The sequence below is a fragment of the Neolamprologus brichardi genome, chromosome 16, assembly GCF_056152115.1.
Source record: "Neolamprologus brichardi isolate AB-2024 chromosome 16, ASM5615211v1, whole genome shotgun sequence".
Taxonomy (NCBI): domain Eukaryota; kingdom Metazoa; phylum Chordata; class Actinopteri; order Cichliformes; family Cichlidae; genus Neolamprologus; species Neolamprologus brichardi.
In genome coordinates, this window is record NC_142119.1 from 22,943,862 (window position 1) to 22,962,692 (window position 18,831).

At 37.7% G+C, this 18,831-nt stretch overlaps 3 protein-coding genes across 4 annotated transcripts; all 3 read right to left on the reverse strand.

Annotated features, from left to right (window-relative positions):
* Positions 1-6,280: 6,280 nt before the first annotated feature.
* Positions 6,281-7,401, reverse strand: tmsb4x (thymosin beta 4 X-linked). 2 transcript variants are annotated; one of them, XM_087853080.1, is made up of 3 exons: positions 7,280-7,401; positions 6,743-6,856; positions 6,281-6,654 (listed from the first exon to the last, which is right to left on the reverse strand). In XM_087853080.1, exons 2-3 carry the CDS (start codon positions 6,840-6,842, stop codon positions 6,623-6,625), a joined length of 132 nt encoding a protein of 43 aa, XP_087709206.1. In that variant the 5' UTR covers positions 6,843-6,856; positions 7,280-7,401; the 3' UTR covers positions 6,281-6,622. The 2 variants fall into 2 exon arrangements, with proteins under 2 accessions (XP_087709206.1, XP_087709205.1); XM_087853079.1 differs by having other exon boundaries at positions 7,276-7,399.
* A 706-nt stretch (positions 7,402-8,107) lies between these two features.
* On the reverse strand, positions 8,108-11,154 carry LOC148098259 (toll-like receptor 8). The gene has a single exon (XM_087853078.1). The coding sequence runs from the start codon at positions 10,886-10,888 to the stop codon at positions 8,243-8,245; it is 2,646 nt and encodes an 881-aa protein (XP_087709204.1). The 5' UTR covers positions 10,889-11,154; the 3' UTR covers positions 8,108-8,242.
* Positions 11,155-13,449: 2,295 nt separating this feature from the next.
* LOC102799509 (toll-like receptor 8) lies at positions 13,450-17,986 on the reverse strand. The gene is made up of 2 exons (XM_035906717.2): positions 17,785-17,986; positions 13,450-16,937 (listed from the first exon to the last, which is right to left on the reverse strand). Exons 1-2 carry the CDS (start codon positions 17,785-17,787, stop codon positions 13,836-13,838), a joined length of 3,105 nt encoding a protein of 1,034 aa, XP_035762610.2. The 5' UTR covers positions 17,788-17,986; the 3' UTR covers positions 13,450-13,835.
* Positions 17,987-18,831: the final 845 nt, after the last annotated feature.

Here is an 18,831-nt window from a genome sequence, read left to right on the forward strand (position 1 = left end):
AATTACAAAGTTCAGCAAAGAAGAATCAGGTCAGTTGAAGCTTATGTTTTATTCCAACACTATATTAGTGTATTTATGCTTTAAGCCCATCAGCTCAGTTAACTCAACTGAGTTTTGCTTCTTCAGTTTGGTGCTGCAGCTCTTTAACCACATCCTGTCACACACCTTTGAAACTCAGACAAATTCACAATTGAGCTACTTTAACACGGCTGTAAATTGCCCAACGTGGGATGCGAAGGAGATTTAACAGTTTGGGTATGGTAAGACGTTTCTGTCTTCGATGGGGATGTTTCTTTGCCACCTAAAGTGCGATTGCTTGGCCAGTATCAAATGTCACCACAGACACAAAATAACTGCCTTGCAGGTTTCCAGAAACATACTTTGAACCATTTCAGAGAAATGCTAATCTCACCAGCTAAGAAAGCTACAATATAAGTTACAGAAGCTTCATTTACTGTGTAAGACGTAGAAGTTGGTATTTGGAGCTCAGGGGACTTACTCTGCTTTTTTATGTGTTATCAAGTAGCTGGTCCATGAAGGGCCACACATCTGCAAACATCTGGACTACAACTTGTCCAGGAGCTGCTTTTTGTTGTGTTTTTTTGCCCCTTGAACAAAAACACTCACTTCCTCTGCTTACATCCCACTATTGGTGCTGCAAAACTTCTGTCTCCCTCTTTAAAAACATGCAAACTGGCATTCACTCTATACTTAGTCCTCTCACTTCCTGTCTCAGATGTTGCACATGATTTTGTAACCACAAGTTAGCATGATTACAGTTATCATAGTAGCCTAAACCCTCACCTTGTTCATTTATTCTGCTTATGTCACATAGTGCTGGTGGGGCTAAAGTCACAACTGGCACCACAGTGAAATCTTTCTGTTTATAAGCATTTACCACGAGGATAGTGCCGCTGAATGCGGGGACATTTGAAGTGACAGACTCACATCTGGTGAGCTACTATGCACAAGAGGCTGACTCTCCTACAGCTGCAGGGTTGCATGCACATGTCACATTGAATCACTTCTACACTCCCTACATCTCTGCACCAAATCTGTTTGCAGACACCGTTCTGCAAGCTAACATAGTCATTAGTTAGTTAGAGCTGGTTTTATGTTTTCTTTCTGTAGCTCAGCCTAAAACATGTGTATTTATCTTTAAATGTTCTGAAATAACAAATTAGTATATTGTGGTCAGTTTAGTGTTGATGTTTTACATCTGTTTTAGAAGTTACTTATCTACCAGAAGTTACTTTACAGATGTCTATATCAGCAGCATTTAGAATACAGTTGTGGGGAAGAGGGTTGAAACCACTTATACAATTAAATAAAATGTTAAGTGTTTTGAAGGGGTTTTTGTTTGCTTGCTCACCAGTTGGTTTGACAGCTCTTGACCTCAGTACTTTAAAATAGGCTGCTGGATGTATTAACTGCCAGTAGGTTAATTTCAACTTCCTGTTCCTTATTTTGAGCATACATTTCTCATATGATGTCGTTACTTTGTAAACTGTTGGTTGATATCTGTACACAATACTGTTGAACTAGTAGAGAAATGAGTTAAACTCAGGGGTCAGGGGATGGGTAAGGCACTGGGGGTTGGAATAGTGATACTATTGTTGGTTTGTTCTTGTTGATAAAGGAGAAACCTCTAGGTTTTCCTCTGATGATTTTTAATTTTGCTGTGTCATACGATTACTCACTCGTGCTATCAATAAGTGTTCCTTTCCATTCCTCCCACCTGTATATTTTAATTGTTTGTAGAATCTTTAAATATAATGTCAGTTAATATTTTTGCAACATTTGAACTACCTGCACTCAGTTATGGAGTCTGTGTGCTTCACTAATCATGTACATACACTCAAACTAATGATAGAAAGCCTATAAGAAATTGTAAACTATCCCAATACCCTTTTTAACTCTTTGCCATTTTATGTGCTCTATTTCAAAAAGGTTTCAAATAAATGAGTAAAAAGTCTTTCTTTTTCCTGACCTTCCTTTAAAAATCTGCAAGATAGTTTAGCTATTTCCACAACATTGTTAATCAATTACTTTGTTCGATGTGCAGACAGATATCTTCTCTTGATTACAGCTATAGCACAAGACTGCTTCTGTGGGTGTCTTTGTCACGCACAAGAACCATTATTGTGTGTCACTGCCTCGGTCAGCTCACACCCTCAGCTTTTGTGTCTACCTTTCACACAACTGCTTTTTCCCACCACGGGTATAAAATAGAAGACAAAGAAGAATTGTCCCCTCTTTTATGCGTTCTGAATTGACAACACAACGAGGCAGATGACCAAACTCTTTTGTCCCAGCTTCGGCTTTGTATAGTCAATGGTAAAAATGAAATACAAATGTCTTCTGTCGGTTATACTGGTAGATTTTCTGATATTAAATAACAGTATAAGAAAATTAATCAAACAATACAGATAATTTGATGCTATCTGCTGTGTTTGCCAGTATCTGTATTCTGTCAGAAGAGAAAGACATCCATGATAATTCAAAAAAAAAAAAATACTAAGTTGGTGCTACTGTGGGACTATCTAAATTATTTTAAATAATGGCAAACTCATTATATCGTCATAATATCACTTTATGGCTGATTTTTCCAAACCCTTCTTTTTACTTTGTGCCATACTGACAATAATAAACAGTTTTATTGCTATCAAGCTTGTCTTCCTGACTGCTAATAGGTTTTATCATTATTCCAAAATAAATCATGTTTGTTTCTTCATCTGGTGGAATACAACACAATTATATGTTGACAGCAGTGTACGTAGGTAATGTATTACATAAGAGCGCAACGGTAAAGTGTGCTAAACTGTGCTAAACTGTGCTAAACAGTGTTTACGCTTTGCTTCATACCTGAAGCCCTAAAAAAATGCAAGGCTATGTCTTAACATGAAAAACATGCTGTGGCATGTAGACACATTTTTTACATCATCGCCTGAAGGAAGATAGTCAAGCGTTTGCTGTGAACACAACAGAAAATATTTCACAGTGGAGTTGAGTTTGTCTTGTTTTATGTCTGCTGTCCGTAGCAGCTGTTCTCAACAGAGTCGACTCATTATATTCCTAGCTGGGCATTCATCACACCACAATAAAAACCTCCAGGTGTGGTCATTTATTTTCAGTTCTAATATTAATGCAAAAAACAGAAAGGTAAAATAAAGCTTGGGTAGTGTGAAAAACAACACATAGAGCAAAACCATCATACATCCATTCGCTTCCGCTTATCCTTTTTCAGGGTCGCGGGGGGCGCTGGAGCCTATCCCAGCTGTCATAGGGCGAGAGGCAGGGTACACCCTTGACAGGTCGCCAGTCTGTCGCAGGGCTAACACACAGGGACAGACAACCATTCACACTCACATTCATTCGCACATTCACACCTAGTGACAATTTGGATTATCCAATTAACCTATCCCCACAAGCTGCATGTCTTTGGACGGTGGGAGGAAGCCGGAGTACCCGGAGGGAACCCACGCAAACACGTTAGTTCCTTTTGAGAATTGAATAGATTTAGAGCTTTGAACAACACTGTTTGATCCACAGTGGAAAATCTCATCTGTTGCCATGGAAACACAGAGAAAAGTAGAAGTTCAGTCTTAAACCTGACTGTTTTTTGTTGTTGTTTTTTTGAGCAGCAGAAACACAGAAACAAGTCTCACCATACAGCTGAAATTCTGTCACTTCCTCCTGCATGTAAAAATAAAACTTATAGGAACAGGCTTGTTTCACTATTTTAGCATTTCCTCTTAAAAAGACAATGGGACCTAGGTGATCATTCCCTAAGTGATACAAATAAGGGGTGTTCATTATTTGTGTTGTTTTTGTGCGTTACATTGGTTTTAATATTATATATTCACTGAAAAATATTTTTAAAGTAAAAGCTAAGTGCTTTGCATAAATTCCAAAAATTAAACCAGTCCACTGTTCAGACAAGTAAAATGATTTCATGGGGTTTGCTTTATTTCCCTTGTGATGTCTCATTGTTTAGTAACTGTCTGAGGTGTGATTATTCCCATGTCATTGCTTCCAGGTTCATCAGCCTATATAGACTTACAAAGGACAGCAACATACACCGTGTCTCTTAAAATGTATCAAAGGAATCATTTGAGACAAATGTGTACATCAGTTACACACAAAACTAAAGTCATTCAACTCTGACTGCACTGATAATGGAATTGGCTGCTTAGTTGTTATACTTTTTTAAATAATCTGACCAGTATAAGCATAAATACAACATATTTGTCTGATTGTAGACTTCACAGTTCATAATAAAATAGGAAAACAAATCTGATCTTTATAAAACTGATTTTCTTTTACTTTTATGATAGTATTTTAAGGGGCAAGATGTACTTATTTTTGTGTGTATTCTGTACAATCCTGCATATCTTTTGTCGAGTTATTCATATCCACTCAGTCCAGCAGTACAATACAGTTGTTGGCACTGTACAATGCAGCTACTGGAGCAGGAACAGTGTCAGAGTGGTCTCATCCTCCTAGCACATTATGTACAGTATGCAGCTATAAGCAGTCTCAGGGATATCTGTGTTCTTTGTCAGTTACCCCTGAGTCACAGCCATTTCAGAGGGTGCCCATCACAACAGTGGCAGATGGCAGTTTGGTCTCTTACGCCAAGTTCAACTCAATCAGCCATTTCATGTCACTTGCATTCCTTTTCAAAGACTTCGTCAGGTCTCAACTTGTCAGACACCGTCATGGAAACCAGAACCATAAAGGCAGCATTAGTAAAAATATAGAAAGACTTAGATTTTTATCGCATAAATATGGTGCTTTCGTTATTAAAGGGACACATTTTGTATTTTTCCAACATTCGATATAGTGCTAAACCCTTACAATTTATCACTATAAAGTACTTTTGTCTGTCTAAGAAAGTAAAAAAAAAAAACATGAAACAGTCCAGTGACAGAGTATTGTCTTGTAATCCATAAATTCTATATGGTCTATCTAAAAGTACACACTATTATAGGACACAGAGTTCTTGTCAGACCAGACTGCACATACAGATGGTAGATGGTGAAGAGGAGGGCCTGGTATCACAAATGTCTACATGAGCTCCTTAAAAACAGCAAATGCAAAATAAACTAACATGTCCTGTTCCCTTATTAAAAACAAATGTAGCCTGAATACAGCCTTATGGGAAAGAGGATGAACTTGTGCCAATCCCCCAGCAAAGCCTATTGTTTCAGCACAGCTGTTATGGTCTGTAGACACATTGCATTATGTAACCACTTTCCAAACATAAGAGACAACTGACGTGTGTAAACAGCATAATTAGTTCCTTTTTGTTTTAGTGCTTCAGTTAATTTGAAAGAAAAAAAAAAAGGACCTTTACATTATTTGGAGGTGACAATCTCCAAATATGCCTACCACACCAGTACTGTGGTTTACACATTAAACACCGTCACCAAGATTAAGGCTTCTTGAATATGGTTTCCAGCTAAATGTAGAGTTTCTGTTAGATCCTAAAGCTTTCTTTTTCGTGCACCTCAAGGTGCAGCAGCTTCATTTCAAACACCCATTTCGCACAGACGGGTATTAAACTTCTCTGGCAAGGTAGAGGTTCCTAACTGGACCTACAAGTTTAGTTTTTAAATCTGCAGGTGTAAATAACTGGACAGTTTCAATTGCATTTCACAAAAGAGAGCCACTGCTCTTATTACAAACTGGCATTTTAAATGAACTAGTCCATCAGCTAGTGGCTTTGGATATGTTATTGCATACTTTAACACAGGGGCCTAGTGCAGCTGCAAGGTAGAAAACCCCCCCCAAAAAAGTGAACTATGCAGGACTAGTCTGGAGTACAATTGTGGCAGATAGAGCAGCAATGCTTTGCACAACACCTTTATAGACCACGAGGTTGAATAACTGGCTGTTGACAAAGGCTTCTGAAAAGTTCTGCATTGTAAAATTCTGTTTTTGAAGCCCACTGGGATGACATACAATTTCTGAGATGCTTAAAATGCACAATTTAGCATGAGATTTTTTTTTTTTTTTTTAAAAAAGACAGAGCCAAAATATTTCCAGCCTCTTCTGTTGGACCAGAGCTCAAAAGGAACTGGCTGATCAAGCTTTAGTTCCAACTGTTGGTACAGATTCAATTTAGCTAGCAGACAAGCTGAAACACCTATAGAGAGCTTCCATCCAGTCAAACCTGCTCAGGATAAAAGGGCATTCAATGTTAGCTCCCAAGGCTGAGCAAAGGTTATGCCCAAACCCCCCCCCCCCAAAAAAAACAAAAAACATCACATGCAGGTGAAATTTACATTTTTTTTTTTTTTTTATTGTGCATATTAAACAAATCTTGCGCATTTCAGGTTTTACAACAGCTTGCTTGTGAGCATTACAGGTGACTGGAGTAGGGCTACAAATTGCCAAGTGCAGATTTGTCAGTTGTTTCCCCCCTGCTCATTGATGCCACACGATGCAAACAGATGACCAGGTCCTAAAGGTGACAAAGCCACACTGCACAGAGGGTCATCAAGCCAAGTGAATAGTGTGAGTTGTACAGCCATTTCTCAAGTAGGTTATGAAACTTGAAATGCATCTTGATAGAGACAAAGCTTGTCAAATGTACAGCACGTAGGAGGCCTGGTCTTCATGATGACTCTGCCTTCTCCTGTTCGATGACTGCAACAGGAGGTAGAAGGTTAGGGTCTCAGAGTTACAGCATAGCAGACACATGCTCTGGATTAAAGTCAGACGGTGTAGTACCTACCTTCTTTGGTTGGCAGTGGGTTTTTCTCTTGAGTCTCGGTCTTCTTCAGCTTGGTCTTGTCAAAGGTTGTAACCTCAGTGACGTCAGGCTTGTCAGACATGTTTGCAGAAAGTTCTAAAACAAAGAGACCCTTCTTATTAGGCTAATCAGCACACCCGAGCATGTGTAGTCAGACAGTTACATTTCAAGGCGTTGAGAATTTGAATACCGTCCCCCCCGACTCAGTCGCTATTAAGCGATCTCGATGCACACAACACTTTCAAGTACGGATGCTGCTACGCCGAATGCACTCCACAATGTACTTTAGTTTTAACAGGCGTTCTACAAATTCGTGTTTAAAATTTAAAACCCCCACAACGCAGTAAAGTTATGCCCATAAATTCCACAGCTTCGGTCATTTACACTTTTACTTTGTTAAACGTCATGATGTAGTCATTGAGCCAAAACACTGAAACCAGAAGAAATAAGTGCACGTCAAGCTAAATTTAAGCGCCGGTAACTTTAAGAAGAAAGAGAAAAAAAAAGGAACTTACTTACAAGAGCACGACTCACAGAAATCACAGGATGCGGGTCCGGTTGTTGCAGGAGCAGAGTGCTAACGTCAGCCTCAATCACACAATAAATACAATGCCGTATGCAAATGAGCCTCTGACGTCACGTCCAGGCTGCTTCGATACAAGAGATAAAAAAGAAAAAGTGAACATTTTTTAATCTTATATATAGTCTTGAAAACAAACGCTGATATCCCGAAACCATAGCGCAAGTAAAAAAAAACAAAACAAACAAACACCTCAGAACATTCATTCAAATCTAGTGGCCTTTAGCAACAGCTGTGTGCCATTAGCTTAATTAACGTCGTTTATTGATTTTCTCCGAACTCTACAAAAGGTGTCTGCATCACTGCAGCGCCTCGAGTTGTTTGATCTTGTAAGCAAAATAAATGTAGCTGACAGTTAGTGGAACAATGACTTGAGGGTTTATTTGCAAACAGCACTCCCATTAAAACTGAATCAGTGGTGACACCGTATGGACAAAGTAGGTACTAACCAAACGTGGTGTAGCAGATTCCCTGGCTTCAAGAATTTGTATTTTTGTTGTTGTTTTTTCCCCCCCCTAAACAGTAATTACTAAGTCCTAAAATGTCAGTAAAAACCCAAATGAAAGAGTAGGCTGTGAATAAGTTCAACTTGCAACCCATAAAATATTTTTTTTCTTATACAAAAACCAGATGGTAGCCTGCCAAAATTTACATCTACACAATGGAACACCATCCATCCATCCATCCATCTTCATCCGCTTTATCCGGGGCCGGGTCGCGGGGGCAGCAGCCTAAGCAAATGGAACACATTTTGAAAAAAAGGCTTTATTTGATAATATGCAGCACATAACAGTTAAGTTGTGTAGTTTCTTTGTTTATAAGTCTCAGGCAAACGAGAGAAGGTTTAAAAGAACCAAGCAAGCAATGATGCATAAATCAATAGTTTTAAAACAAGACCTTCTTCACTTGGTGCTGAAGTATTTTGAATAGGTCTTGTTGTACATCACTTGATTATCTACTCTTAAGACACTTTGCAGGTTTTGCCAAAACCAGGGCTCTGCGGCTGCTGTTCGCGGCCACTCTACAACACTGCTCTCGCACAGTCGCTTCCTCAAGCGCAGAAAGTGAGAATGCTGCAGGACAGGCTCCAGCATTAGCAGTACTATCACATCCACATTTTCATCCAGCAGTCTTTGGTGGGCCAGATACATTGCTAGCTTGAAAGCACCGGTCTTAACGTAGCCCTTTGTTAAGACAAAGAGCGCCTTGCGACTGTACTGGATGCTCTGGGTGAGGTTGTCCACCAGTGGGACTCCTGGGGGCCAGTCCCTCTCTTCCAGACACAGTGGATGATACTTGTCTCCCTCTTCCTCCAGTTGCACCCGCAGATTGCTCATCACCCACTCAGAGACCTGTGGGTCTTTTGTGTCATATGTCACAAAGACATCATAAATAGTATCTGGCGAGTTCAAGGATCTGTACCCTTTCAGCTTGGCTTTCATATAGTGTAGGACATAGGAAGCATCCCAGTAAAATAAGTGAGCAACTGTCGAAACAATCATGAAAAGAATAATGATAGAAGTTGTTAGCGTGTAGATCTGGAATGCCTGACTGGGATTTATACACTGATGAATGCTAAAATGTATCAATCCTTGTCCCTTTAAGTTCACTGGTGTGTTACATGTCACCTGAGTGGTCAGTCTTGGGATCTTTACATCACTCTGTTCAATCCACAAAACGAAGTCTAACAAATCACAAGTACACTCGAATGGATTTCCTTGTAGGAACAGAGTCAGGTTTGCAGGTCCTGATTTGAAGGTAGTTTCATTGACAATAGTCAATTTGTTGTTACTCAGGCTGAGAGTCATGAGGCTTTTTAGACTCTTTAAAAAACAATTGTCTGCATGGAAAATGTGATTATGACTCAGGTCAATGAAAGTCAAAGTTTGTGTGATGTTTGAGTTAATAGTTGTTAAAGTAGACAGAGAATTGTAACTTAGGTCCAAAATTTGAAGTTGATGGAAAGGCAGTTTGTCCCAATTAACATCACTGAGGCAGTTATGACTTATGCGCAGTGTGGTGAGGTTATGTGGCAAATATTCATAAACATCATCTGGAATCTTTGCAATGCCATTAAAGGATATATCTAAAATTGTCAAATTAGAGAGATTAGTGAAAAGTTTCTTGTATGAGCCATCCCTGTCTTTCCAAAGTTTCCCTAGATGATTCTGTGCAAATATAAGTTCTGCTAATGATTTGCTATACATTTCTTTTGTTGTCAGTGTGGAAATCTCGTTATGACTCATATTAAGGACTCTTAGCACAGGTAGATTTTGTGTAAAATTTAAATTAAGCGTTACCCCAAATGCTTCAAAGTAGTGTGAATTGTAACTGAGGTCTAGTACTTGTAATTTCTTTAGTTCTTTGAAGGCGTTGTTATAGGCCAGATCAACCTTATTGAAAGATAAGTCCAGATATGTCAGATTAGGCAACATCTTGAACTCTGTGCCATTAAGTGCCTGTGAAAATCCATTTCTGGAGAGGTTGAGACATGAAATATTTCCATAGCCCACAAACTGCTTTGGAGAAATGAAGAACAGATTATTTGAGCTGAGGATGAGCACTCGTCCAGAATTGGCGCATTCTTGCTTTGTATTCCTGTGTAGTACTTCATAAATGGAGTCTTTTGGAGTGAGTTTTATGAATGGTGACATAGAAACTTCTGAATTCTCATTATTTCTGTCTCTTAGAGTTGTTAGACTTTCTACTGTAGTGGGATATAACCTGTTTTCTCCGAGATATATCATTCTCAAGTGGGAAAGCTTGCTGAACACATTAGGGTCCGAGTGAATAATGAAGTTAGTGCTTAAGTACAAATGAGACAGATTTTTCAGATTGTACAGAGGTGTGAGTGTGTCTGGTCCAATACTTTGGAATACCAAAGCATTCAAATGCAAACTTTTCAGTGACCTGAGCTGTGAAAAGTCTTTTGAAAGTGTTAATTTTTCTAGGTACAATCCGATAGCATAATTGAAAGACAGGTCAAGTTTTTCTAGCCTGTGAAGATAACTGAAAGCTTTAACCGATGTGTCCTCACCAGTTACAGCTTTTTGTAAAAAGTTAAATTCCAGGAACAATTGTGTAAGATTCGTTAGACTTTGAAACCAAGAGGGATCAAGGTAATTTAGTGAGTTTCCTCCCAGGTTCAATGTCTCCAGCTGTTTCAGTCTTTGAAATGCATCAGGATCTATGTCAATAGAACCGTTAGGGCAAGGAACACAAGGGTATGGAGCATTGTGACATCTTGGACAGTTGCCTTGTATATCAAGGAATTTGACATTTTCTAACCCTTGAAAATCATCTTTATATATGTTCTCTATTTTGTTGGAATCCAGACGTAAGATTGTAATTGACTGGGGTAGTCCTTTAGGAACATGGGTTAAGTTGTTATAAGACAAGTCCAGGTATTTCAGTTTTTTCAGTGGTGCAAAAGTGTTTTCGCTGATAGCGACAGACTTCCCACAAGGGTTGCGGAAGTAGCAGTTTTTAGATAACAACAGCATTTTCATGTTTTGCAAGCCAATAAAGCTATTGTTCAGTTTATCCATACTAACTTTGTTAATGTTTAGCTCAAGTCTTTCCACACTGTGGGGGAGATTGCGTGGAATTTCAGTCAGACAGTTGCCGCTCAGTCGTAGTTGCTTCAGTTTTGTCAGATTTTTGAAAGCATTTTCAGCGATCTTCAGTGCTCGGCATCCATAATCAGTCTTGGTGTTGTTTGCCCAGTTGAGATTCAGATGTGCCAGATTCAGCAGATGAGAAAGTGAATCAGCTTTAATACTCCTAATGACATTTTCTGACAAGTCTAGATCAGTGGCATTAGTAGTTATACCTTTTGGTACTTCCTCTAGATGACGGCCTTTACAGTCAAATTTGACTGTATTTGAAGCATTGTTGGATATGACATCACAAGGAAACTGCCTTGTCATCCAGAAGGGTTTATGTGCAGCCAGCTGGACCTCATCATGGCAACACAGACAGAACAACAGCATCCAGCATTTGGTAATCTGTGAAAAATTGATGAAATCAGTTAACTTAAATAATTTAAAGCTTTTGTTTTTGGTCATATTATTTGGACTGACCCTAAATCAGTTAAGCTACTCCAGGACTCCTCGTGCCATACTAGCGCTTCTCCTTGATTACACTGTTTTCACTTCCCATTTATTCATAAGCCTTGCATTTCTGCATGCATAAAGTTTGTCTCTACTCTTTCTCAGTATTTTCTCTTGTCTTGTTTGTTGTTTTGTGGCCTCTCCATATTTCTCCCTTCCATTCACACCTCAAGCAGTACAGTAGCAGCAAATGGCTGCTGCTTCTTTAGCCTAGTTTACCCTCCCTCCTTTACCCAGTCCTTGGTCATAGAGTCTTGTCTGCTTGTTTGGGTTCTTGCTCTAATTTTGTTGAGTTTGTGCCTTTCTAAATTACATCAAGGTTCAGACTAATATTTTGATCTGTGAGCCCCAGATAATACACTCACTGCAGCAAAAGATGTTCTTGGCCCAATTAGACTGTCAGTTATGACATCCAAGAACTACAGAGATGTTTTGAGAGAAAACATATTGATAAGATAAAATAAGATGCCTATTATATATTATAGTATTTGTTTGAAATAAAATATTAAGCCGACTCGCATTCCACATTCATTATATGCAATTTATTTTTAATTGTTATTTATTTAACTGTGATAAAAGGCAATTCTTTTATGGCTCGTGATGATTTGGAGATCTGGATGGCCAAAAGAAAACAACAACTCATTTGTTTGAATGCTTACTGTTGGGCAGTTTTAAAACTGTTCAAGTGCAAACAGGTTTAATCACAAAAAATAGGAGTGGAATAAAAGATTTGTGGATATATACTGTAAGTGAATGAGGCCCATTGATGTTACAAAGTAAGCTTGAAGAAAATTGTGCCACTATCGTTTACCAAGTATGGCATCACTTCTACCCAGCAGGTGCCAATAAATTGTAAATCAAATTGTAGCTGGAAAGACTGTTCCTGTTTTTGTCGCACTTGGGAAAATATTAAATATCAAAATTACTGAACAGTTTGTGTAATTTGTAATTGACTCATTTTAAATGTACATTTTAATGTAATTGTCCAACAAATACAAAATACAAAAAAAAACCCCAAATACCAAAGGCCATTTCCAAAGGAAATTAAGTCAACTGTACAGGTTTTTAGAATCAAATAAATCTATGAAACATTTTGTCACCAAAATCCTGAAACTAGAAAAATAATCAAAAATAATACAGATAAATGAAATCAAAGCATATAAAGGTAATCAGAAATTTAATAAAATGTAAAAATGTAATTAAATATAAAGAACAGAAAAAAAAAAAAAAAACTCACCATTTTTTCTCCACTATATTGATCCCTGAATGACAATTTGGAAAATTATGCTAGTGTGCTTCAATTTTTTTTTTCAATTGTTAGACTTGAAAGTTTCTTGTCTTTTATTAATGATTTCGTTACAACTGACCTTGTTTGTTCCCTTCAAGACAAATAAAAATGAAACACGCTGTTAAAACTACATGATAAGCTGTGGGAGGGAAGTAGCCCATTAATTGAAGAACTGCATCTTTTTCATTTCCCCCCTTCAAAAATGACAGTTTATTTGTCAGCCAAGATGAACACTGGAATGCCCAGTAAACACAGCAACAGTGCATAGTGCCAGTCAGTTCTTCAGATTATGTGAAGTAATATGGAGTTTAAAAATGACATATTTCTTATTCTTATTTCTTAATATGACATTAATAGTATATCTCCTCACACACTGATTTATTTCTGAGTGGGACACTGAATTTTGGGCTAATTTGCAAAATGCACTGTATTAAAACTGTGTCACTGGCACCACCTTGCGGACAATCTCAAAAATTTCCAAATGTGAAATAGCAGATGAAAGCATGCAAGTTATATTACACATACTGTGTCGATTTGGATTTTTAATAATGGACTGCAATTTAGGATCTGTCAATTTTGTACTAAATTTCTCTTTTGTGGAACTGTTAAACCTGGTACTGGTGTCACTCAGCACAGATGTTTTCTAACATAGAAACCAGAGACTAGAGTATAAAATCTACATCCGCAAAATGCCACACATTGTATTTATTTTTTTTATTAATGCACTGCAGACAGATTACACAAGATTTATTATGCTTTCTCAGCAAATATAAGAAAATTCGTTTTTTATTGTTTTCTTATTAGATTCAGACAAAGAAGAAATCGTTTAAAAGAACCAAATAAGCATTGCTCCAAAGAACTGTGATTTTAAAGCAGGATCATGTTATTGTCTGCAGACTAGAATTACAAATCAGTCCCAGGCAGATAAGTGATGATTATCCTTCTTCACTTGGTGGTGAAGCATTTTGAATAAGTCAATAACTCAACAACTATAAGAAAACAGTTCAGTCAAAGAAGACACACTTTAAAAAGACCAAACAAGAAATTATATATAAAAGCACTGGTTATATAACAAACTCATGTTATTATCCTTCTTCACTTGGTGGTGAAGTATTTTGAATAGGTCTTGTTGTACATCACTTGATTATCTACTCTTAAGACACTTTGCAGGTTTTGCCAAAACCAGGGCTCTGCGGCTGCTGTTCGCGGCCACTCTACAACACTGCTCTCGCACAGTCGCTTCCTCAAGCGCAGAAAGTGAGAATGCTGCAGGACAGGCTCCAGCATTAGCAGTACTATCACATCCACATTTTCATCCAGCAGTCTTTGGTGGGCCAGATACATTGCTAGCTTGAAAGCACCGGTCTTAACGTAGCCCTTTGTTAAGACAAAGAGCGTCTTGCGACTGTACTGGATGCTCTGGGTGAGGTTGTCCACCAGTGGGACTCCTGGGGGCCAGTCCCTCTCTTCCAGGCACAGTGGATGATACTTGTCTCCCTCTTCCTCCAGTTGCACCCGCAGATTGCTCATCACCCACTCAGAGACCTGTGGGTCTTTTGTGTCATATGTCACAAAGACATCATAAATAGTATCTGGCGAGTTCAAGGATCTGTACCCTTTCAGCTTAGCTTTCATATAGTGTAGGACATAGGAAGCATCCCAGTAAAATAAGTGAGCAACTGTTGAAACAATCATGAAAAGAATAATGATAGAAGTTGTTAGAGCGTAGATCTGCTTTGCCTGTTCCGCATTTACACACTGATTAATGTTAAAACTTATCAGTATTTTGTTCCTCTGGTTCACTGGTGTGTTACATGTCACCTGAGTGGTCAGTCTTGGGATCTTTACATCACTCTGTTCAATCCATAAAATAAAGTCTATGGAATCACAAGTACACTCAAATGGATTTCCTTGTAGGAACAAAGTCTGAAATTCAGGTCCTGATTTGAAGGTAGTTCGATTGACAATAGTAAGTTTGTTGTTTCTAAGGCTGAGAGTCGTGAGGCTTTTTAGACTCTTTAAAAAACAATTGTCTGCATGGAAAATGTGATTATGACTCAGGTCAAGGAAAATCAAAGTTTGTGTGATGTTTGAGTTAATAGTTGTTAAAGTAGACAGATGATTGTAGCTCAGGTCTAAACTCTGTAGTTGGTGGAAAGGCAGTTTTTCCCAGCTAAAATCGCTGAGGCCGTTATGACTTATGCGCAGTGTGGTGAGGTTATGTGGCAAATATTCATAAACATCATCTGGAATCTTTGCAATGCCATTAAAGGATATATCTAAAATTGTCAAATTAGAGAGATTAGTGAAAAGTTTCTTGTATGAGCCATCCCTGTCTTTCCAAAGTTTCCCTAGATGATTCTGTGCAAATATAAGTTCTGCTAATGATTTGCTATACATTTCTTTTGTTGTCAGTGTGGAAATCTCGTTATGACTCATATTAAGGACTCTTAGCACAGGTAGATTTTGTGTAAAATTTAAATTAAGCGTTACCCCATATGCTTTAAAGTAGTGTGAATTGTAACTGAGGTCTAGTACTTGTAATTTCTTTAGTTCTTTGAAGGCGTTGTTATAGGCCAGATCAACCTTATTGAAAGATAAGTCCAGATATGTCAGATTAGGCAACATCTTGAACTCTGTGCCATTAAGTGCCTGTGAAAATCCATTTCCTGAGAGGTTGAGACATGAAATATTTCCATAGCCCTCAAATAGCTTTGGAGAAATGAAGAACAGATTATTTGAGCTGAGGATGAGCACTCGTCCAGAGTCAAAACACTCTTGCTTTATTAGGCTGTGTGATATCTCATAGCTAAAGTCTTTTGGAGGAGTTGTTATGGACGGTGAAATAGAAAGGTCTGAATTCTGGTTGTATCTGTCCGTTAGAGTTGGTGGACTTTCTATTGTGGTGGGATATAATCTGTTTTCGGCTAGATATATCATTTTTAAATGGGAGAAATTGGTGAATAAAGTAGAGTTGCTGTAAATAATGAAGTTAGTGCCTAAATTCAAAGCAGATAAATTTTTTAGATTGCGTAGAGGTGTGAGTGTGTCTGGTCCAATTCTCTGGAATACCAAACCCTCCAAATGCAAAGTTTTCAGTGACCTGAGGTTTGAAAAGTCTTTTGAAAGTGTTAATTTTTCTGGGTACAATCCAAGAGCATAATTGAAAGACAGGTCAAGTTTTTCTAGCCTGTGAAGATAACTGAAAGCTGTAACTGGTGTGTCCTTACCAGTTACAGCTTTTTGTAAAAAGTTAAATGCCACAAATAATTCTTTAAGATTCTTTAGACTTTGAAACCAAGAGGGCTTAAGGTAATTTAGTGAGTTTCCTCCCAGGTTCAGTGTCTCCAGCTGTTTCAGTTTTTGAAATGCATCAGAATGTATGTCAATAGAACCGTTAGGGCAAGGAACACAAGGGTACGGAGCATTGTGACATCTTGGACAGTTGCCTTGTATATCAAGGACTTTTAAATTTAGCAACCCCTGGAAATCATCTTTAGATATGTACTCTATTTTGTTGGAATCCATATGTAAAGATGTTAGTGATTGGGGTAGTCCTTTAGGAACGTGTGTTAAGTTGTTGAAAGACAAGTCAAGAACCAGCAGTTTGTCCAGTATTTGAAAGGGTTTTTCCATAATAGCAACAGACTTCCCACAGGGATTCCAGAAGTAGCAGTTTTTAGATAGAAACAGGTTTGTTATGTTTTTTAAGCCAATAAAACAATTGTTCAATTTATCCAAACTAATCTTGTTAATGCTTAGGTCAAGTTTTTCCACAGTGTGGGGGAGATTGCGTGGAATTTCAGTCAGACAGTTGCCGCTCAGTTCCAGTTGCTTGATTTTTGTGAGATTTTTGAAAGCATTTGCAGAAATTTTCAATTTTCTGCAGCCATAACCGTCCTTGGGCTTGTTTGCAAAGTTGAGATTGAGCTGAGTCAAATTCAGCAGATTAGAAAGTGAATCAGCTTTAATACTCTTAATAAAATTTTCTGATAAGTCTAGATCCGTGGCATTACTGGTTATTCCTTCTGGTACTTTCTCTAGATGACGCCCTTTACAGTCAAATTTGACCTCAGAGGTATTGGTGGATATGACATCACAAGGAAACTGCCTTGTCATCCAGGTGGGTTTACATGCAGCCGGCAGGATCTCATGATGGCAACAGAGACAGAACAACAGCATCCAGCATTTGGTAATCTGTGGAGAATTGATGAAATCCCTTATATGAAATAACCTTATGCTTCTGTTTTTGGTAAAATTATTCGGACTGACCCTGAATCATCACTTAATTAAGCTACTACAGGCTCCGGCCGCTGCAGGACCTCTTTTGTTATGCTACCAACTCTCCAACACTCTGTTTTCATTAACATTACCTACTCAGCCATTATAAGGTACTGCCCACACTAGAACAGCACATAGTCATGGAGCAAAACTGGGTGTCTGTTGCCAAGCAATAAATGTTTTTTTCTTCTGCTAAATTTAACTTTGAAAACCAAAGTTAAACTTCTTCAACAATAAAGTACTTATTTTTACAGTTGTATTCATTTTTCTTTAAGCAGTTTCAGGTTTTTTTTTGCTAAAAGTATTCATCAATTTGTCGCAGGTCTTCATTGCAGCTGCATTATCTTTAGCATTCCATATGGAATGCTAAATATATGGAATGCTATATGCTTTCAATAGGGTCTTTACATCTTTAGCAAGATGTAAAGACCCTATTGAAAAGTTTGAGCTTACCTTTGAAAATTTACAATAAATATGTGACTTCGTTTTTAAAAATGAAGGTAGCTACTGATCGAGTAATCATGATGGAGCATTTTTCTAAACAGTTCTGAGTCACTTTTAATGTACAATTTAATGCAATGGTCTAACACATTTTCAAAAAAGCAAAGCCACTTCCAAAATTGAATTAACCAAACTATCCAGGTTTTTGGAGTCAAATAAATCTATGAAACACAACAACTAGAAAATAATCAAAGATAAGACAGATCAAATTACGAGTAGTAAAAATCTAAGTTACTAAACAGAGAAAATAAAAAAAACTTACCATTGTATTCCTATTGTATTGTTCCCTGAGTGACAATCTGGAAAACCTTTATCATGCTCCAGTACTTCAAAATCTTTCAGTTATTCGTTGAAAAAAAAAAAAATTAGAGTTTATTTTCTTTAGATTTAGCAAAGTTAAACACTGCTTGTCTTTTAAAGCATGAATTTATAACAATTTAGTCTGTTTGAAGTTTTTGCTCTTTGTCTCTAGACAGTTAAAGAAAACTCTTTAACTAAAGTCAAATAAGGAAGTAACAAACTGTTAACATGATAGCCTTTGTGAAGGAAGTAGCATGTTGTTATGTCCCCAAGAAGGAAGCTGATGAATTGAAGAACTACATCTGTTTCATTTCCCTCTTTTAAAACATTGTCACAGTTTCATTGCCAACTGAGCTGTACGTTAAAATCTCCAGTGAGCATACCAATGAGTGCCAGTCAAATCTCTAAAACAGTGTGAATGAAAATGGAATTTAAAATTAACACTGTATTAGTCATTAATATTACATTAATAATCCATCTGCTTACAAACTGATGTATTTTTCAGTCGGACAATGACTTTATGGCTAAAATTGCAAACTCCGTGACTGCCAGCACCATTCAGGGATCGTTACGATAGAGTAAATGTGACTAAAAGTCTCAGCTTGATAAATTAAATTTTTTTACATTTGCAATAAATATGCGACTTCATAACTCATTTTCATGTAATGGATTACGAGACTTCCAAAAAAGCAAAGTGTATTAATATTACATTGTTAATATATCTACTGACAAACTGATGTGTTTCTGTGTGGGACATTGACTTTAGGGTTAATTTGCAAGCTGCAACTGCATCACTGCTGCCACCACATGGATAATTTAATAGCAGGCAAACACAGAAAATGCTAGTTCTAACCAGTCATACTGTGTGGATTCTGGGAAACTCTGTGATGGAGTAAAGTTTAGGATGTGTCAATTTTGCTCGAAATTGATCTTTTGTGGAACTGTTGAACCTGGTACTGGTGTCCCTCAGCACAGATCTTTTCTAAGTTTGAAACGAGAGTGTAGACTG